Below are 18,715 nucleotides of genomic sequence, written 5' to 3' on the forward strand. Positions count from 1 at the left end.
TATAACTCTATATAAGGTTACTTAAATCCTACTCTCAAACTCTCTAGCTTACACACTTTTTCACTCTCAAATTCAAGCATTGGAGTGTGTGTGAAAATTACTATATTATTGTGCATGGTTTGTTCTTTCGCAAGTCACGTTCTTCTCCCATTTAAATAAATTTATAGTTGGTGTTACGTGAATGTCAGGTGTGTTTTTCCGATTCGAATTTAAACATCAACTACTTGATATGCTTATAGTTTTTATGACAAATTGGAATAGTGAATGAAGCCAATATATGTGATTTACAAATAGGTTACAAAGAATGCATGTCTTTGACATCAAAAATATGTATGCAGTATATGAGTAACAAAAATGATATTGTCAAATGACATATAACTTAACTGGTTAAGACATATATTATTAGCCAGTCATCCACTCTAACATATCTAACTAAAAAATTAAAATGTAAAAAAGTAAAATCGATATATTTAGTAAGTTAGTGCTAGTGGAAATACTTTATCTATTATTGTTGGTGCCAAAAAATGAATCAATCGTGAATTTGTTTTACAGGAGAGATTCGTTCGACAAACAAAAGAGATTAAGCACCGATGTGGTATCAAGCAACACGCACTATGACGCTTGAGTCAATCTTGAGTTTTGTGAGAAACTTGACAGTAGAAAATAGTAAGGTATTTAGGCATACCTTCGACCAATGGCTTTAGTCACTTATATAGAATGGTAAAGCGTAACTCATGCTCGGGCTCGTAACTGCACCTTCTTGAATGTTCGAAATTGCTAAGTTAATGCTTGTTTTAGGTGGTAAACTCTAAGATCCACATGGATCTTCTGAGCTCCATTAGTTTCTCCGCGTGGGTCCTCTAAGATCTCATAGGCTCTCTCCCATTGGGTTCTCTAAGCTGCTCTTCTAGGCTCTCCCCATGGTCATATGAGCTCTCATCTCCTAGGCTCCACTAGACTCTCCCTATGGGTTTTTTGAGCTCTCTTTAAGCTCCAATGAGTTCTCTAAGCTCCACTAGACTCTCTCCATGAGTCCCACTGAGCTCTCTCCTAAGTTCCTTTGAGCACTAGGCTCTCACATGGGTCCTTTTAAGCTCTCTTAGGGTCCTTTAGGCTGAGACTTCTCATGCCTAGCCTAGGCTTCTCAAGGCTCCTCATGCCTAAGCTTCTTCTCTAGCCTCTCCTAGGCTCAAGCTTCTTTAAGGTTCTCCTTGTGCATTCTAGGCTCATCATGTGACTATAAGGCCTCCTATCTCTTTAAACTCTCGGACTTGACTTATCTTGATAAATCTACCCATAACATCTATAATACTTGAGTCCATGTGAATTTTTAAAACTCATATTTCTAACCTCTTTTTATGTTTTGGTAATAGTCTTATAATTTAAAAGCGCAAAATATCACAATTAACCTGATTAAAAGGTTTACTTCTGCTTTTGATTGTTTCTAACTAGTGATATATTATCTAAAAATTAGTTTTTAATTCATATAGAAATGGTAATAAAATTATTCACCATAAAAAATTACATGATGATGGTGATCTTAAGAATAGATGATGATTAAAACCATGCATTATTATCATTCCTGACTTAGATGGACCACAAGATGATAACTGTACAAAAACTTAATTAATTTAAATAAATCCAACCTCAATCTAACTCAACTAGTTAAAATATATTTCATCAACTAATAAGATAAATATTTGAATCTTACCGTCCACTTGTTATTATTGAACCCCAAGAAAAATGCTCTAAATATTCAAATAATAATTTTTCCTTTAAATCTTTCAATACACTACGTATATCATAATTCTTAAAAGTTCATTTGCATGAATATTTAGATAAGAATTACATCAACTAATCACTACCATAATTAGAAATATAGAACTAAGTTTTCATATTTTTGAGTTTACATGTAAAGTGAAATTCAAACATCTAATCTTTTAATCGACCGTAACATATTCTAACTAGTTAAATTATATTCAAGTGAACCATCATATATCAATTCTAACATTTTATGTGGAAGATATTCGTAAATAACTAACAATATCATATAGTAAATGGTTAGTATATATATATATATATAGCTATCAAATTAAATCTGAGAAGGGTTATGAGATAAAAAAATCATTGAATGTATTGAAATCAAACCCACATAACAATAATTTTTTTATTAAGTTTATTAGCTTTGGATCTCTCCAATTTCTTTTTATGAAGAACTATGCCAATTGAAGATTCCAAGACAAATGCCCATCTGTTTGATATGATCTGATTTGATTAAACATGACATGCATGATAATATATCATATGCTTATGCATGGAAATTGATTGGGATTGTTAATTAATCTTGTAATCATGGTAATCATATTATAATGTGTATGCAATAATTAATAATAAAAAAAGAATAACTATTATAAAATTAATTGTCAGATTTATGATATAAGAAAAGTAAGGGTACTTATTTGGAAGCATATAAAATATAATTAGAGAGACCCTTTTGTTATAATAAAATGCTTACTTTGACCTTACTTTAGATGACATAAAGTTAAATCTAGAGAGACCTAAGATGATGATTACTATTTAAATGCAAAAGCTTAATTAACTATGGTGTGAATTTAATTCTTGCTTCATATTTAATATAGTTCATTAGTCAAACTTACTTATATACCGTCTACATTGATAGATAATTATATTTTGTTATATTCGAAAATATTTTTAGTAGTTTTGTCATTTAAAACAATTATCCTAAATCAAATTGAGTTTTGGTTCTCTAATATTTAAAAAATAATTACTTTCTAAACAATATTCTTGGAGCAAAATTTCTTTATTATATGCTAGGATTACAGACTACAAATTCATTAGGATAATATTATTTTAGGAAATATTCTATTTTTACAACTACTTTTAAAAAATAATGTTAGAATTAGGACGTGGAAGGAATAAGAGGTTTTTTTTTTTTTTTTTTTTTTTTTAAATACTATTTTGGCCTCTGTATTTTTTGTTTTGATTCATTTTGATTCATATACTTTCAAAATATTTCAAAATATTCATTATAGTTCTTATATTTTCAACTTTGGTTCATTTTACTCACTATACTTTTAAAATTTCTATTTTGGTCCTTATACTTTCAATTTTAGTTTATTTTGATCCTTGAACTTTTAAAATGTGATCATTTTGATCCCTTAAAAATAAAATGAAAATGAAGGGACAAGAATCATCACTTCTTAAAAGTACAAAGACCAAAATGAATCTAAGTTGAAAGTATTTGAACCAAAATAAATATTTTGAAAGTAAATGAATCAAAATTGAAAATATAGGGCTTAAAACGAACATTTTGAAAGTACAAAGACCAAAATGAATGTAAATCAAAAGTAGGACGAAAGTAGTATTTACTATTTTTTTAAAAAAAATATATTTATTGATAGTACCATTTATACATATTTTTTGTTTTATTATTTATACCTTCAAATGTTTTAATTGATTTATTTATTACTTCAAATGGCTTATTGCTAAATTAAGTTTATATTGGCTATTCAATTTTAATTTCTGATTTTTTAAAAAATTAAAAGCCATAAAATATATTTAAAATGCAAACATTGCATAAAAAAATGGAAAACTTTAGAATAATGGCCGTTATGTAAATAATTAAGTATATAATAACATTTTTAAAGAGTTGCAATTATAACAAAATCTATTAGTGATAAGACTTTATCACTGATAGACTCTGAGAGTTAAACCTAAATTTTATTATATCATTTTTTTTTTGGATTGTGCTATAATCGATCAACACTTTGAATTAGTTGCTATATTTACGATTATCCTAAGATTTTTATTTATTTATTTATTTTTTGTTATATATGCCCTTCTTTCATGACCCACTTTATTTTAAAATAATATCTAAAATGTACCCCACAAAATACCAATATTGGCCTTCCTCCACCGCCAATCAATCTTCAATTGTCTCTTTTCATTATCATCAATCTCATTCCCAAAACTAATTAAGCCAAAAAATTTATTTTGATTTTAAAGAACAGAATTTCGTTCATAATATTAAAAACTTTCGAATAATTAATTTAATAAACTTATTTTTTTTTAAATGGGCTTTAATTTGAGTGCAACTTTTATATATTCTCTAGAAATAACAAAAATCAGTGGAATAAATGCACATTAACATGACAACAAATTAATGAAAAATTCTACTTTAAATATGATTTTGTATTCAAGAAATTTTGGACATAAAATATATCCATAGAACTTGAAAGCATAGTCATGATCGTTTTTATTTTATTTTATTTATTTTTTAGTTCACAAAATATTTAATAATTGAAGGCTCGACTTCGATATATTTTAGGCTTTGTTTGAGATTATGGTAGCCTTTAAAATAATTGCTGGCAACTGTGCTTTAAAAAATTATTAAAAGAAGTAAAATAATATTTGGTAAATTTTAATTTAAAGTTGAAAAAGTAGGTTAGAGTGTTTGGTAAATAAATACAAAAACATCTTATTTTAGATATAATAACCAAAATAGACTAATAATCAACTTTTTTTAAATTTTTTTTTGTAATTTAAGATTTTAGATGATTGTTTAGTAGGATAAATTTTGTTTGTTATAGATTAATTTTTAAATATTAAGGAAAATAGCTTTATTTTAAAAAAAAAACCAATATGGTATATTTTTTTAAAAAAAATTGATGCATTTAACTCATGAAAAATAAAAATAGATTTGATTATGTGAGAAATAGAAAAATATATAAAATAAACCTTATTTTTAAATTATAAAATTGAAAACAAAATATTAATTAAAAAATTCTACCTGATTTTAAGAGATCTAGTAGGTTAAAAGCATGTTATGCAAAACGTGAGAAACTGTTAAAGATTTTTTCAAATAATTTTTTGACACTGTAAGGCAATGCCAAACGTAGCCTTAATCAATTGAGCTACATTCACAGCTAATTTTATTTATTTTATTATTATTATTTATAAAAATAAGTCAAAGTGTCTTTGTAATTATTTTCCTTCCTTTTTCAAATTAAAAATAAATAGAAAAATGTATTTTGATACTGTTTTCATTATTTTCTTATTCAAATTTAAATTAAAAATGAACTTTTTAATTGCAAAACCATTTTCTAAAGATTAAATGATTTCAAATTATCGTGTTATTTTTTTTAATATAGTTATTGTGCATTTCAAAAGGTCAAATACCATAGAATAATACTTTTATTGATGTGTTTGGAAAACTAAAAATAGTAAAAAGTTAAGTAAAAAGGGTTAATAACAAAATTTATAGATCATTAAAAACATTTCTTAAAATGAAAAATGTGAAATTGTTCTCCCAAAACATATGCTTTAAAGTATTTGAAAACCAAATTGTGTATGTTATTAATTAAAAGCATCCTTACATTTTTGTATCGACAATTAAAACAACAAACTAAATATAGGTAAATTGAATTTCTTAAATTCGAATTTGAGAGACTTGTAATTGAAAAAAATAAAATAAAAATTTTGTGACTAAAGAAAAGTTAAAATGTACATGTACAACTTTACCCACTTAGAAAATTAGGTAAACAAAAAAATGTTTTTCAATTAAACTAGTCAAGAAAATAAAGTTAAAAATTGTTCAAACTCAGTTAAAATGATGATATAATCGTGTTTTCACAAATTTAATATCAAAATGTGATCTAGTGGATACTTTCACGTGTGTTTTATAGGGTAAAATGAGTACGTAAACAAAAGACCATTTTTTTTTTTACCATTTTTAAATCTTGGGTCAATTTTCAATTTGAGTTCCCTAGGAAGGGTCATTCATATCTTAATCTAATTAAATCACTATGCACTAGCAACAATGCTTACAAATCTTTAAACAATAAAAAATCAACTAAATTGGAGATGTTTTTAAATTTTTTGGGAAAATATATTTTTGGTTCGTAGATTTTGGATCTAGTTTCTATTTAGTTTCAAAATGTTACACCTTTAGTTATTAAGTTTTGAATTTGGTTCAATTTTGTCCATAGATTTCAAAATGTTACAATTTTACTACTGACATTTGAGTTTTGTTTCAATTTGATTCTTATGTTTCAAGATTTACTCTCTTAACTTCGATTATTCATTAAATACTCATTTTTCGTATTTAGTGTTAATTTATGTTAATAAATTAAAAATAATTATAATGAATTAAGTTTCACTATCTTTATTAGTTTTAAAATTAAATTTAAAATTTAACGTGATAATTATTTTTAGTTAATTAACAAAGTTGACGTCAATAATTGAAAGTGAGTATTTAATGAAAAATTGAGTTAAAAATGTAAAATCTTGAAATCTAGGGACCATATTGAAATAAAACTCAAGGGTAAAATTACAACATTTTGAAATTTAGGAACTAAATTGAAACAAAACTCAAAATTTAATGATCAAATGTCTAACATTTTAAAACCGAGGGATCAAATAGAAACTAACCCAAAACCTAAAGACAATATATATATATATATATATATATATTTTGTAAAGGAAGGTGATAAATTTTACATGTTAATTAACTTAGACTATAATGGAAGAAATTAAAATTGATACACTCAATCAACTAAGAACAAGTTGATTATAGACCACATGAGAGTATCATTTAGATGCTTACTATTATTCATAAGAGAAGAGAGAGAACAATAATTAGAAAAGGGGAAAAAACTGAAATAGCTGTCTTAATAATTACATAATCACACAGCCAAACATGAGCAATGAAATATTAGTTAATGAAATCAGATTCCCATTAAAGTTAAGATACTAGATATCATCTTTCTTTGCTAGCCAGGATCCACCCATACTTTAGATACTGACCTTTTTCTTTTTCTTTTTCTTTTTCTTTTTTTTCCTCATAAATTAGTGACCTTTTTTTTTTTTTTTTTAATTTCCCAAAAAGAAAATAAAAAGAAATTGGGTTTTCTTTTTCTTGTTATTCCATCTATTTTCCTAATAAATTAGTGGCCTTTTTACAAATTTCCAAATAGAAAAAAAAAAGTTTTCATTTTGAGTAAATACAATGGATAACATTTTTAGAGATAATAATTAAATGTATAGCAACATTTTTACTAAATTACAAATATAGTAAAATCCATAAGTTATAAACTCTACCGCTAATAGATATGATCTGGTTTATCACTGATAGACTCTGAAGACTGGATTTAGACTTTTCTATATTTATAATTTTTTTAGGTTAAAAAATACTTTTGGTTCTTAAACTTTCATGAAAGTAATAATTTAGTTCATAAATTTTTGTTAAATTTAGTCTTTGTACTTTTAGTTCTATAACAATTTAGTCCGTAAACTTTATTATGTAACAATTTAGTCCCTAATGTAATTTTTTTAATCAAACTTTGATGTCAAATTTTATTACTTTGTGATATAGACTTTATATTTTATAAAAAAAATATTGAGTCTCTAACTAGTTTATCCTTTATTTATGTAAGAAATCTCATTCAATCTTAACCATAATTTCTATAATAGGGACTAAATTGTTTCAAATTTGAAAGTATAAAGACTAAATTATTACATAATAAAGTTCAATGACTCAATTGAAATTAAAAGTTAAAGAACTAAATCGTCACAGACCAAGATTCAGGGACTAAATTATTACTTCAATGAAAGTTTAGAGACTAAAAATACTTTTTAATTTTTTTATTTGTACTATACTGTTAATATTTTCGACTATATTGCTATATTTACAACTATCATTTTCATTTTTCTTTCTTTTTTCTTGTTTTCCATCTATTTTCCTCATAAATTTATGGTTTTTTTTTTTTTAAATTTTCAAAAAGAAAAAAGAAAAAAGAAAAAAGAAAAAAAGGGTTTTCATTTTCATTCAAAAAGTGTTCTAATTTTGTTCTAAAATTGTTCTCTTCTGTTCAAGTAGGCCCTGACTATAATGGCCCTACTTAACTGAAACAGAGTATTATGGAGCAAAGAAGGACCTGTCTTTCAAAATTATTTCTTGAACCCAAAAAAAAAAAAAAAAAAGAAATTTTGTTTAAAAAAGCTTTCTTCTTCCTTTATTAGTAGTTCACTTGAGCAAATTTGAGATCCATTTCTTGTCTGTCTGAAGAGCTTTGACCTCAGATTTGTTCTGTCAACTTTCATGGGAAAGTCCCCCTCAACTTCTGGATTCGGTTTCCCTTTAATAATTTAATCCCCATTTCTCAGATCTCTTTTCCCAATACTACAAATCACTCTCTTCTCACACTTCTTCCTCCACATTTCTTCTGTTTCAATGGCCATTTCTTCTTCCAACTGAAAATTTTCCCCATTTTTCCATCTGGGTGTTTCTCCTTTTCTTCATTTTCTCCTCTGTTTTCCCTTTCAATCGATACCCAGATGGCTCCCAGCTCTGTTGTGGTCACAATTGAGAAGCATAACAGCTTCCCTTTAGTGGAAATCAATGGCTCTGATTCTTTGTTACTTCCTGAGAAACAGAAGGCTGCTAGTCCCAAGCAGCTCACGTGGGTTCTTCTTCTCAAAGCTCACAGAGCTCTGTTTTTCTTCTCATGGCTGGCTATGACTGTGAAAACTGTGTTTGCTTCTGTTAAGAAACGCATTGCTCATGCAGATATTAGCGAAGATGATTCCAAAAGCCGAGGGAAGTTGTATAGATTCATCAAGGCTTTTCTTGTTATTTCAATTGCGGGTTTAATCGTTGAAGTTGTTGCTCATTTCAAGAAGTGGAATCTACAAATGATTCAGCCATTGGAGCTTCTTGAGGTTCATGGGATTGTTCAATGGTTTTATGTTTCCTGGCTTTCGTTTCGTGTTGATTACATTGCTCCGTTGGTATTAATGCTTTCCAAATTCTGCATTATTCTGTTCTTGATTCAATCCCTCGATCGTCTTGTTCTCTGTTTTGGCTGCTTTTGGATCAAGTATAAGAAAATCAAACCCACGATTCAAGATGATGCTTATGATTTGGAAGATGCTTCAACTTTTCCTATGGTTCTTGTTCAAATCCCAATGTGTAATGAGAGAGAGGTAATGGATTAGAACTTCCCTGATTTCTTTTGAGCACAAGGTGTTTGATTTTATTCCTCAATGACTCTGCTACTTGATCTGATCTCTTGTGATTTGTAAACACAATTGAATAGGTCTATGCACAATCAATTGCTGCTGCTTGTGAGCTTGATTGGCCAAGGAATCGGATTTTGATTCAAGTTCTAGATGATTCAGACGATGGAAATCTTCAGCGTTTGATCAAAGAAGAAGTTCTGTCATGGAATGAAAAGGGTGTTAATATTGTTTATAGACATAGATTGATCCGAACTGGTTACAAAGCTGGGAATCTCAAGTCTGCTATGGCTTGTGATTACGTTAAAGATTATGAGTTTGTAGCTATTTTAGATGCAGATTTCCAGCCCAACCCTGATTTCCTTAAACTAACTATCCCTCATTTCAAGGTACTGAGGAAGTTTTTAATCAATGGAAGCTTTCTTTTTCAACAGTCTCAAATGGAAGCTTACTTTTCCTTTAACATATCACAGGGAAATCCTGAGCTGGGTCTTGTTCAAGCTCGTTGGGCGTTTGTTAACAAGGAAGAAAACTTACTTACAAGACTCCAAAACATCAACTTGTGCTTCCACTTTGAAGTGGAGCAGCAAGTTAATGGGGTTTTCTTGAATTTCTTTGGATTCAATGGAACAGCAGGCGTTTGGAGAACGAAAGCACTTGAGGAATCTGGTGGCTGGCTCGAGCGAACGACCGTGGAAGATATGGATATCGCAGTTCGAGCACACTTGAAGGGATGGAAATTCATCTTCCTCAATGATGTTAAGGTGCTTTGTGAATTGCCTGAATCATATGAAGCTTACAAGAAACAGCAACACCGTTGGCATTCTGGTCCAATGCAGCTCTTCAGATTATGCCTTCCTTCCATCATTACTTCAAAGGTTTACTTTCAAACATTCCTATTTCACATCATCGACTCGTTGAGCTTAAAATTTCGATTGACGGTTGTGATTTGAATTAATGTTTTTCGTGCAGATATCGATATGGAAGAAGACCAACTTGATATTTCTGTTCTTTCTCTTGAGAAAACTCATACTTCCATTTTACTCATTCACTTTGTTTTGCATCATACTTCCATTAACAATGTTTATTCCAGAAGCAGAATTGCCTCTTTGGGTAATCTGCTACATCCCAGTCTTCATGTCCTTACTAAACATTCTTCCATCTCCAAAATCCTTCCCTTTCTTGATCCCATATCTCTTGTTTGAGAACACCATGTCTGTCACAAAGTTCAATGCCATGGTATCGGGGCTATTCCAGCTCGGAAGTTCATACGAATGGGTCGTGACAAAGAAGACAGGACGATCATCTGAATCCGACTTCTTAGCATTCGCAGAACGAGAGTCGAAAACATCGAACGAGGAGAAGATTCTAAGGAGACATTCGGAGTCGGGGCTCGAGTTATTGAGTAAATTGAACCAACAAGAGATCAACAAGCAAAAGGGTTCAAAGAAGAAGAGAAACAAAGTGTATAGAAAAGAGCTAGCTCTTGCTTTTCTGTTGCTCACTGCATCTGCTAGAAGCTTGCTGTCTGAACATGGAGTTCATTTCTATTTCTTGCTTTTTCAAGGTTTGTCATTCCTGGTGGTGGGCTTGGACTTGATTGGTGAGCAAATGAACTAAAAAAATGTTTGGAGTGGATTTCATAAGTTTTTTTTTTTCTTTTCTTTTTGGTGTTTTAGGCCCTTCAAAGATTGGGCACAGAATGGACTAAAAAATGATAGATTTTGAAAAGAAAAAAAAAGGTATTTGGTGTTTGAAAATTGGTAGATAAAGATTTTTAGAGTTTTTTTTTTTCTTCAGTAAATTTGTACAATGATACGTTATAGTATTGTTAGTATATGGGTTTCAAACACGAAATAATGGCAATTCTGAGTATAAGAGATAAGTTATTCTAATGTTCTTCTTGTTTCTTCTTCTTCTTCTTCTTTTTTGGAAAAAGAAAAAAGAGAATATACTTTTGGTCTCAATCTGTTCTTCATTTTCAAGCATTTCAATTTGTAATCAATGCAATTAATCAAATTGATTATGTCTAAACATGGATGAATATGTGTTTAATTTAACCAAGAATAATTGAAAACCGAAAAAAAGTATGAGATTTTTTTTTGTAGAGTTAATATCATCTTAACTGGTTGAATTATATTCAGATTCACAATATGTTAAATTTTTGTACTACTAAATATTAATGGAGAAGAGTTATATTCAGATTGAAATATGTCAAAATGAGCATAGCCGTTCAACTGACATAGTGTTTATACTATTAATTTTGAAGTCAAGAATTTTTATAATTTTCTTGATTGGCTTTGTTGTTCGATTGAGTCTAATTTATCTTCATTATCTTTATAATAGTTTGTCATATTAAAGAAAAAAATCTTGAAGTCAAATATTCAACTTATCCCACATGTTATCAAAAAGAAAGAAGAAAATTTATACCAATTAAAAATATAATTATCTCGATTGATATTGAAGTTTATTATTAATTAGTTATTATTTTCGAGTTATTTACTTCTAAAATTTGAAGAACATGCTTAGTTTGCATTTACTTCCCTTAAAATGAAACCAAATTATATATTTGACCTATTATGGAAAAAAGGGTAGGCTATTGTATCAAACTTTTCTTGAATCCCACTAGTTTTACCCTTATATCTATTGAATCTTCCATTTTTAAACAATGTTTTCGATTTACTAGAGACCTCCGACATTATTTTAGTTCGGTGGAAACCAAATACTTTTTCTAAGGATTATTTTAAATAGAAATAGAGAACGAAGTAAATACCTAAAAAGATTGTTATAATAAATGATGTACTATACATCTTTAAAATTTAAAATATGTATGATAATTTTTTATTCCTTTTACTTCGTGTCCAATAAATTTTTAAGGTTTTTAAGTATTTAGTAACTTAAACTTTTAAAACTTCACTTTTGTGTGTCTCCCTAAAGCGAATCGTACTCTACTAAATACAAAAATGATGTTATGTGAATTCTTAAGATTTCAAATAAGTTGGGTTTTTTAAAACAAGATTATAAATTTAAGGAATCTATTAAACATTCTTAACACTTCAAAAAAATCAACCAAACATAAATTGAAAATTTATAAATGACCTATTTGATACAATTTTGAAAGTTAAACTAAATCTCTAATTACTTATACACTGAGGTTTGAGACAATTATGATAGTTATCAATGATCAAAATTTCATAAACAAATAACTTAGGCTTGTTGGCTATTTGATATTGATTTCGTTTTTTTAATTTTTGAAATCATTTTTGTTTACTCTTAATTTTCTTACCTTTGTGCCTAATTTTCAAAGAAATATTTGGATTGTTTGTTCAATTCTAAAAAGAAGCTTTTTTTTTTCTTTTTTTTTTTATTCCAAACTTAATATTTATGGTTTTTGAAAATATCAGATAACGAAAAGTGAAAGTTATGTTTATAAATTATATATTTCTTGAAAAAAAAAGAATCATATTTATAAGTGTAATTTTGAAAAACTAAAATTTTAAAAGCAAATAAAGATGACACTTTAAATAAAATTAAAAAAATATTAAATTTAAATAAAAATAAACTTGTACTTATTTAGACTTTCTATCAAGATTCTAATCCTAAAGGATAATGCTCAAATAAAATATATAGAATATGTTTATTCTGTTTTCAAATAAAGAAAAATGAGTCAACTTATTTATATATATAACAAAATTTCACAATTTATCAATGATAGATCGTTATAGTCATCTATCAATGTCAGTGATAGAAGTCTATCACGGACAGATAGTGACATTTCGCTACATTTAAAAATATTTTCAATAATTTTACTATTTAAAATAATTACCCTAATATTAATATTTTTTCATATTCTCTTTTCCATATATTTTTCTAACTTATTTATAAATTAAGCTAATTAAATTATACTATTATTTAAATGGATATAATTATTAGATTTTTTTTTAATATATTGCACATTTCTTTAGAGATGTGTGGTGATCGATTGGAGTCGATTTTTCGATCAAACGTCCACCGAACCGATTATTGTTAGTTTAATAAATATTCAAACCGACTACGACCATTGTCGATCGGTCAGTTTTGGTTGATTTTATTCTTTACAAATTATATAAAAAAAAAAAATTGTTTGTTTGGATTTTTCTCAATCCATTGCCGATCAAGCCCTCCTCTTCTCTAACTAGCCACCATCGATTCGATCAGTTTTAGTGGGTCGACTCGGTTTTTTCTCTCGATTACTAATCAGTTGAGCATTGACATATAATTATTAGTTTAAAAAGGGTACAATAAAGGGATTTATTTTATTATTATTTTTTTTTTGGAAAGTGAAAAACGGTGGTATACTGTATAGCGCTCTTTCAGGCTATCAATATTGTAATGGGGAGATGCAACTTGGCACTTCCTCGTCTCTGGGTTTTCGATTATTCTGTATAAGCGCCAAAATCTGTTCTTGTTGGTTGGAGATTTTTCAAAAAACTTCAACTTTGCTCTGTCTCCCTGATCTAGGTTTGTGTCCTCTCCCTACCATTTCTATGTAATTGGGTGATTTCTGGGATTGTTGATAACTGAGAAAAACTAAGACAGGAAAAATTTGTAGTCTTTATCGAAATCTAATTCTGGGTCTGCAAGTACTACTTTCTTATTCGAGTTATGTGAACGTGTTTCTTTTTTCATGGGTGAAACTTCCAATAGAATGGTTGAATTACGATTTGGTATTCATTGCCCACAAGGTGTTTGTTGATATGTCTAAGTGAACTATTTATTGCTTCTCAAGTCTCTTGAGCTCTGTTTAACTACCCATGTTGCTTTTTGGTGCTAAATATTATTTCAGTTGATACCATATAAAAGAAACAGATAATGTCGTGGGCTATATCAACTTTTGTTCCCTTTGAAGTTCCTCCTGTTTCTGTTGTTGCTACTGCTTCGGGTCCATTGTTGGGTTGCACCACCAACTACTTGGATGTAGTTGGTTCTAGAAGCACAAGGCTCCAATTCTCTCTTTCAAAGAAATGGTCAACAATGAGAACTTTTGCCACAGAGTCAAACCAAGTGTCTTTCTTGCAATCACGCCAAGAAACTTGGGAAGATCCAGATGATGGAAGCGGCAGTGAGTTTGATGAGGAAGATAATGATGAAGAAGAAGTGGATGAGTATGACTTGGATTTTGAAAGTGATTGGGAATTGGATGAGTATAACTTGGAGTCTGATGTTCAAGCCGTCTCTATTACTGATCAGCCTGCTGCAAACAAGTATGAGGTGGATCTTCAGAAAGGTTTTTACTGCCTCCATCAACTTTCAATCTGTTTGTCTTTTAGCCATTGCATATATATTTCTCTCTTACAATTTTTTTCATTTAGAATATTGAAAGAGAAAAATACATTTTTAGTCATTGATACTTGAGAATAATTCTACTTTAATCTTTAAGTTTTAATGAGTCACATTTTAATCTTTGAGGTTTTCACTTCCATTTAAAATGTGTACGGTGGTCACGGCAAGAAAGATTTGAGCCTTTACTGAGAGTGTCAGGCTATCTCTAGTTATGGTTTGGTAAAGAGATTGCGTCCCTTTAAAGTAAATAGAAGCTCAACGCGGAGCAAATAAAATCTAAAATACATATATGAAAGATACGATGATTGCATAACAATTTGAGCATCCAAAGAGTAGTTCAAAACATGTGATTGTCACGTGTTTTGTTTCTTTTTGTTTATCTTGTAAAGACATTGTTTTTGTTTCTCTTGTAAAGAATGGCTTGCTTGTTCTTGTCCTATGTCCACTTTACTTGCTGAAAATATAAATTTTTTTGTGAAGGTACAACCATAAGCAGTTTGATTCTAGAATTAAAAGTACATGGTACAACCAGTTCTTTAATTGGCCTTTCACCTCTCTTCTCTTGGACTCAACAGTGTTACTCTGATGTTAGATAATTTTCGACTATGGGTGGGGTGCCCAGTAATCCTTTTCTGTGATCTTTTAGTTATACATATCTAAGATTTTTCCCCTTTTCAGAACCTTTATCAAAGGCCTGTTAATTCTTGCAGAGGTTGAACAACTTTTGGAACCCGAAGAACAAGCAATTCTGCAACAGAATGCAACTCTGAATGTGGATAAACTGTCAACTGTAATGCTGAAAATACTTAGACTCCATTTGATAATGAATTCATTTTTAGTTTTCTGTTTTTTAAATTTATGCTTGTTTCTTCTTCATTTTTGTACTATAGTTTTCATGTTTCTTGAAAGAAAAAACATTTGAGTTTTTAATCATTTTTTTTATAGAAAAAACAAGTTTTTGAAAGTTACTTTTTTTTAAATTTTTTTTTTTTAAAACTTTGCTTGGAAATATTGGTAGAAAGTGGACAACAAAACAAACAAAGTTAGAGGTGAAAGTAGGTTTTATAAACTTAATTTCTAAAAACCAAAATAAAATGATTATCAAACTGTCTTAGAATAGCTTTTTCCCTCTTATCTATCTTTTGAAAAGGCAGCAACTTTCATGTCTTTAGTGTATTAATTTTCCTTTACACTTATGTTTAAAGCTGTCTGCTTGACCAAAAAATTAATTCTCGCACCTTTCATATTCAGCCGAAATGGAATCCACTTCACACTTTTGCGCTATCAGGGCAAATTATTCCAATGGACAAACTACTTGAAAGTGGATTTGACATTGATTCTGTCGACGAGGTGAATACTATTAATATCCAATTTCTACATTTAATTGTTTGAAATCATAGCTTCTTTAGTTGAGCTCATAAGTCAAGACTCTATGTGGTGAATCAGGATGGTTTTTCTGCTCTACATAAGGCAATTATAGGCAGAAAGGACGCTGTCATTGGTCATCTTCTAAGAAAAGGTGCAAGTCCTCATATCACAGACAAAGTAAGTAGTTTATTCAGTTATGCTGATGCTTCTGTGTATTTTCTTAGGACTGTGCTTTCAAAAAAATCATGACTAAATAATTGTCTTCTTGATAGAATGGTGCTACCCCACTTCATTATGCTGTTCAAGTCGGTGCAAAACAGATTGTGAAGCTACTAATAAAATACAAAGTTGATGTCAATGTCGCAGATTCAGTGAGCTTTTTATATCCATAAAAAAACCTACAAAAAATGAAGCATTTGGTTTAGTTTTCTTGCTGATGTTATAGTAACTAGCTTCCCTTGAACAATTGTATAGGATGGATGGACGCCATTGCACATCGCCATCCAAGGTAGAAATAGAGATATAACAAAAATTTTGTTGGTCAATGGAGCAGATAGGAACAGAAGAAACAAGGTAAGCTATCGTAACCGATTCATCAATGCATGGTCTGAAACCATTCACATGTTTTGTAAAGTTAACTAGTTATTAAAATGTTTTTATTTTAAGCGAGTTCTTGGTTCTGGTTCTGGGTCTGGGTCAGTAGAAATGACACTATTGTTGTATTCAGGATGGAAAAACACCCTTGGATTTGAGCTTGTGTTATGGGAAAAACTTCAAGTCGTACGATCTTTCAAAGTTGCTAAAGGTTGTGCCTCTTTATGGAGCTTTTTGATGTGTCAATTTGAAACATTCTACTTGCAAATCTTTGTATTGAACACTTTGTATTAAAGTCTTTTGTATGAGGTATGAATGCCTAATGCAAAGCTATTATAATTGATTCTAAGAACATCATGCAAGAACTTGAGATGTACGTTTTACCTCATTTTAAAAATATTAACGAGTCAAAATGATAATAAAAAATATAGAAGTTCAATTTTAAAAATTCAACTGATATCTTACAAACATCCAAATGTAATATACAGTTTTGGTTCGTGAAATATGAACTTACTTTTTGAGATTTGAATTCAGTTTCTATTCAATCCCTAATATTTTATAAGTCACATATTTACTCCTTATATTTGCTCCTTAAAGTCTAAATATTTTTTCTAATTAGTCCCTAAAATTTAAAATAGAGCTTTCAGAAGGCCTCCAACTCCAAGTAGAGTTTGATTGTTAGTTATGTGTGTGCTCGTGCATGGATGTGGTGTTGTTAATACATTTTGAATCTCAGTTGACTTAATTGAACTTTAATGACATGCCAATTTTAGTGTTTGGACTGTTGATAGGAAAAACTTATAATGTTACAATAGTCCCTCTCCTTCATTATAAAGAAACATTAAAAAATTATTTGAGTCCTAAGGAATAAAATAATATACCATCTAATGATGTGTCAAATATTGAACGAAAATAGTATGTGCTAAAATTTTCTCTTCTTTCTCCCTTCTTCCTTCTCTCTTTTTTCTGACAAACAAAATTGTCACCCCAACCACCATTTGATCTCAGTTGTCTACCCATGCTAGCACATTCTATACTTGGCATACAATTGTTCCCCAACTGAAACTATGTGCTAGATCTTAGCATTCGTTCCTTGGATCTTGATTGAAAGCTTTCAACATCTAGGTGTTCGTTTCTCTAACTAGAATGAATTTGTTGTTCCAAAGTGAATGAACCCCATCAATATGGGTCGAACCACATGGCTCAAACCACAATGATCAAATAAATAAAATTGATTGTTTCTTAGTACAACATGTGGAGACAAATATTTAAATCTCTTGAACATTTTTTAATAATATAATTTCCTAGCTAGTTGAGACATGTTAGGGTTATATGAACATTCTAAAGTATATTTTCATATTTATTTGTATGCATATAACTAGAGAAACCTATGGCCTGAAAATTCCTTGTTCTTATCACCTGGCCTGCAAAGTATGAAGCCATGGATGAAGCTAAATCATCTTCTATTTGGCTTCTATATGCCGTTCTCTACACCAAAACTCAGATCCATCTGATAAAGTAACAAACAATTCTTTCTTCACATTTTGACACTTCCAATGAAAAGTTCTCTGGCAAATGATCCTTCTTTTCCCTCTATAAATTCCTACCATCAGAACATCACCATAACAATCTCCTCAGCCTGAGAAACAACATAAAGAACAAAGAAGGAAAATGGATCTTCAGAAATGTTTCGGTTTGGCTCTAATTTGGGTTGCTTGCTTGGTTGCTGCCATTGCTACAAAAGCAGAAGCTCAGAGCTATGGTAGCTCTGATGCACCAGAGGCCTTATGTTCCCATTCCATGCTCCTCAAGTTTCTTGGTCTTCTTGTTTCTCTTCTTGCCCTCAAAGAGATGGTTTGAGTTCCCTGATGATCTGTCTGTCATTCTGTATGCAATGTTGAATTTCTTACTGTTTCTTCTTTGTCTGTCTTTGAAGTTCCTGTGTCATGATAAGAGTTGTTGTATTGAGAGTGTTTGAATCAGCTGATGATATTGAAGTTATTTCCATATGTTTTAGTGTTGTTTGGTTGAGATTTAATCTCAAAATGCAGCATTGTATGCATGAATGTTTACTCTCCCCCTATTATCCCTCAAACCAAATGACTTGCACTTCTTTCTCGGGTCGGGCTTGGGTCAATCACTAGGCTCACCTACTGAGCTTACTGCATCGTTGTGCTATTCGGATGAACTTGTTAGTCTAAGTTGGACTCCATCGAATCGACCATTATCTAACAGAACAAAAATCTCCCTCTCATCCCAAGTTCAATAAGACATTAATTTGTTGAAGTAGAAACTAGTTCACTAAACTTTATGAACACTATTGTAGTGTAAGAACACATACACAAACCAAATCGTATGGAACTAGAACTTAATATTGGCAGGGGTGAAGAAAGAG

The 18,715-nt window shown here is 29.7% G+C and overlaps 2 protein-coding genes across 2 annotated transcripts; both read left to right on the top strand.

Moving 5' to 3' along the window:
* Positions 1–7,981: 7,981 nt before the first annotated feature.
* LOC120079389 (xyloglucan glycosyltransferase 4) lies at positions 7,982–10,931 on the top strand. The gene is made up of 4 exons (XM_039033552.1): positions 7,982–9,003; positions 9,117–9,425; positions 9,510–9,914; positions 10,009–10,931. Exons 1-4 carry the CDS (start codon positions 8,356–8,358, stop codon positions 10,654–10,656), a joined length of 2,010 nt encoding a protein of 669 aa, XP_038889480.1. The 5' UTR covers positions 7,982–8,355; the 3' UTR covers positions 10,657–10,931.
* A 2,310-nt stretch (positions 10,932–13,241) lies between these two features.
* On the top strand, positions 13,242–16,685 carry LOC120080079 (ankyrin repeat domain-containing protein EMB506, chloroplastic). Its single transcript, XM_039034634.1, has 8 exons — positions 13,242–13,536; positions 13,862–14,302; positions 15,069–15,148; positions 15,610–15,708; positions 15,805–15,903; positions 15,999–16,097; positions 16,201–16,299; positions 16,454–16,685. The coding sequence occupies exons 2-8, from the start codon at positions 13,888–13,890 to the stop codon at positions 16,556–16,558; spliced, it is 996 nt and encodes a 331-aa protein (XP_038890562.1). The 5' UTR covers positions 13,242–13,536; positions 13,862–13,887; the 3' UTR covers positions 16,559–16,685.
* Positions 16,686–18,715: the final 2,030 nt, after the last annotated feature.

The sequence above is a fragment of the Benincasa hispida genome, chromosome 6 (genome assembly GCF_009727055.1).
Source record: "Benincasa hispida cultivar B227 chromosome 6, ASM972705v1, whole genome shotgun sequence".
Taxonomy (NCBI): domain Eukaryota; kingdom Viridiplantae; phylum Streptophyta; class Magnoliopsida; order Cucurbitales; family Cucurbitaceae; genus Benincasa; species Benincasa hispida.

What these genes read in the sequence shown, in the direction of transcription:
- LOC120079389 (XM_039033552.1), top strand. Translation starts at nt 8,356, where the DNA reads ATGGCTCCCAGCTCTGTTGTGGTCACAATTGAGAAGCATAACAGCTTC. An exon ending in TAACTATCCCTCATTTCAAG is followed by an intron (nt 9,426 to 9,509) that starts GTACTGAGGAAG and finishes AACATATCACAG; the next exon opens with GGAAATCCTGAGCTGGGTCT. An exon ending in CTTCCATCATTACTTCAAAG is followed by an intron (nt 9,915 to 10,008) that starts GTTTACTTTCAA and finishes TTTTTCGTGCAG; the next exon opens with ATATCGATATGGAAGAAGAC.
- LOC120080079 (XM_039034634.1), top strand. Translation starts at nt 13,888, where the DNA reads ATGTCGTGGGCTATATCAACTTTTGTTCCCTTTGAAGTTCCTCCTGTT. An exon ending in GTCCTCATATCACAGACAAA is followed by an intron (nt 15,904 to 15,998) that starts GTAAGTAGTTTA and finishes TCTTCTTGATAG; the next exon opens with AATGGTGCTACCCCACTTCA. An exon ending in ATAGGAACAGAAGAAACAAG is followed by an intron (nt 16,300 to 16,453) that starts GTAAGCTATCGT and finishes TGTTGTATTCAG; the next exon opens with GATGGAAAAACACCCTTGGA.